This window comes from Sinocyclocheilus anshuiensis, unplaced genomic scaffold (assembly GCF_001515605.1).
Source record: "Sinocyclocheilus anshuiensis isolate Anshui unplaced genomic scaffold, SAMN03320099.WGS_v1.1 scaffold447, whole genome shotgun sequence".
In the NCBI taxonomy this organism is placed as follows: Eukaryota; Metazoa; Chordata; class Actinopteri; order Cypriniformes; family Cyprinidae; genus Sinocyclocheilus; species Sinocyclocheilus anshuiensis.
In genome coordinates, this window is record NW_015552615.1 from 4,610,045 (window position 1) to 4,611,035 (window position 991).

General features: G+C 41.1%; 1 protein-coding gene across 1 annotated transcript in view; it reads right to left on the reverse strand.

The window, feature by feature from the left end:
- Positions 1 to 991, reverse strand: part of LOC107666100 (mitochondrial glutamate carrier 1-like) — a 9,200-nt gene that overhangs the window by 5,453 nt on the left and 2,756 nt on the right. The window contains exon 2 of the mRNA XM_016457240.1: positions 252 to 366. Within this exon, the coding sequence (XP_016312726.1) occupies positions 252 to 268 (17 nt within the window). The 5' untranslated portion in view covers positions 269 to 366. The remainder of the gene's footprint in view (positions 1 to 251; positions 367 to 991) is intronic.

The following is a 991-nucleotide window of genomic DNA, read 5'->3' on the forward strand; positions in this document are numbered from 1 at the left end:
TATATATATATATAACACATACATGCATGCATACATATAAATTCAAGAGAACTTTTGCCAGCTTAATATCAAAAGGACCTTAAAATTCCTAAAAGTGTGTGAGTGTGAGAGTATACTTTTTTGAACACTTAACTATTAACAAAAAGTCACATGTACAAGGACATTCAACAGAAGAAACAAAAAAAATTACATCACCCAAAAACAAATATAATTAATTAATTAATATATTTATGATTTATAATCTCCCGTACCTGATTTGCTGAGACATTTTGAAGTGAGGAATTCAGGAATGAGATGAAGGTTGAGTTTGATGAGAGCGTCTTGCAGTGATCAGTAAAGGAAGTTCAGACCTCGAGCGCAAGAGACCTGGAGTAAAGACACAGTGATCAATGTTAACTGACTGATATAAGCCTGTCTACACGTACTCTACAACCGTAATAAATAACTTGCACCTCACTGCCATGAAGCTCTTCCTACGCGTCGCATGATGCCAAAACACTGAGCCATAAGGTCAAATGAGACTGACTCACTTTCGGCTAATGTGTAAGACTACACCTGTACGCATGTGTTCAGTCAGGGGGTTTGCCTTTCTCTGGTCTGCGGAGTAGAGATTAGGTGCGTTCGACTTGAAGCACGGCTACAGACAGCAGTCAACGAGAGTAGCCGCTTGCAGTCGGGGGCGGAGTTGAAAACGGAGCTGTCAAGCCGGACACTTTCTGCTCCCGTTAGTGACGCTCGCGCGGTGTTTGCATACTCAATATTTGTCAAATATACAGACGTTTCAGACATGAAGGGCAAAATTAGCTATACAGACCAACATCATTTTTTTAACCAGACTGTAAACATGTTGTTTTCTGCTGTAAAGTTGGCCATTTTAACATGGGGAGTCTATGGGATTGACTCCATTTTGCAGCCAGCCTCTAGCGGTCAGTTGATGAATTGCAGTTTAAGTCACTTCCTTGTTGGCTTCACGAGAGAGAGCGGGAGGATG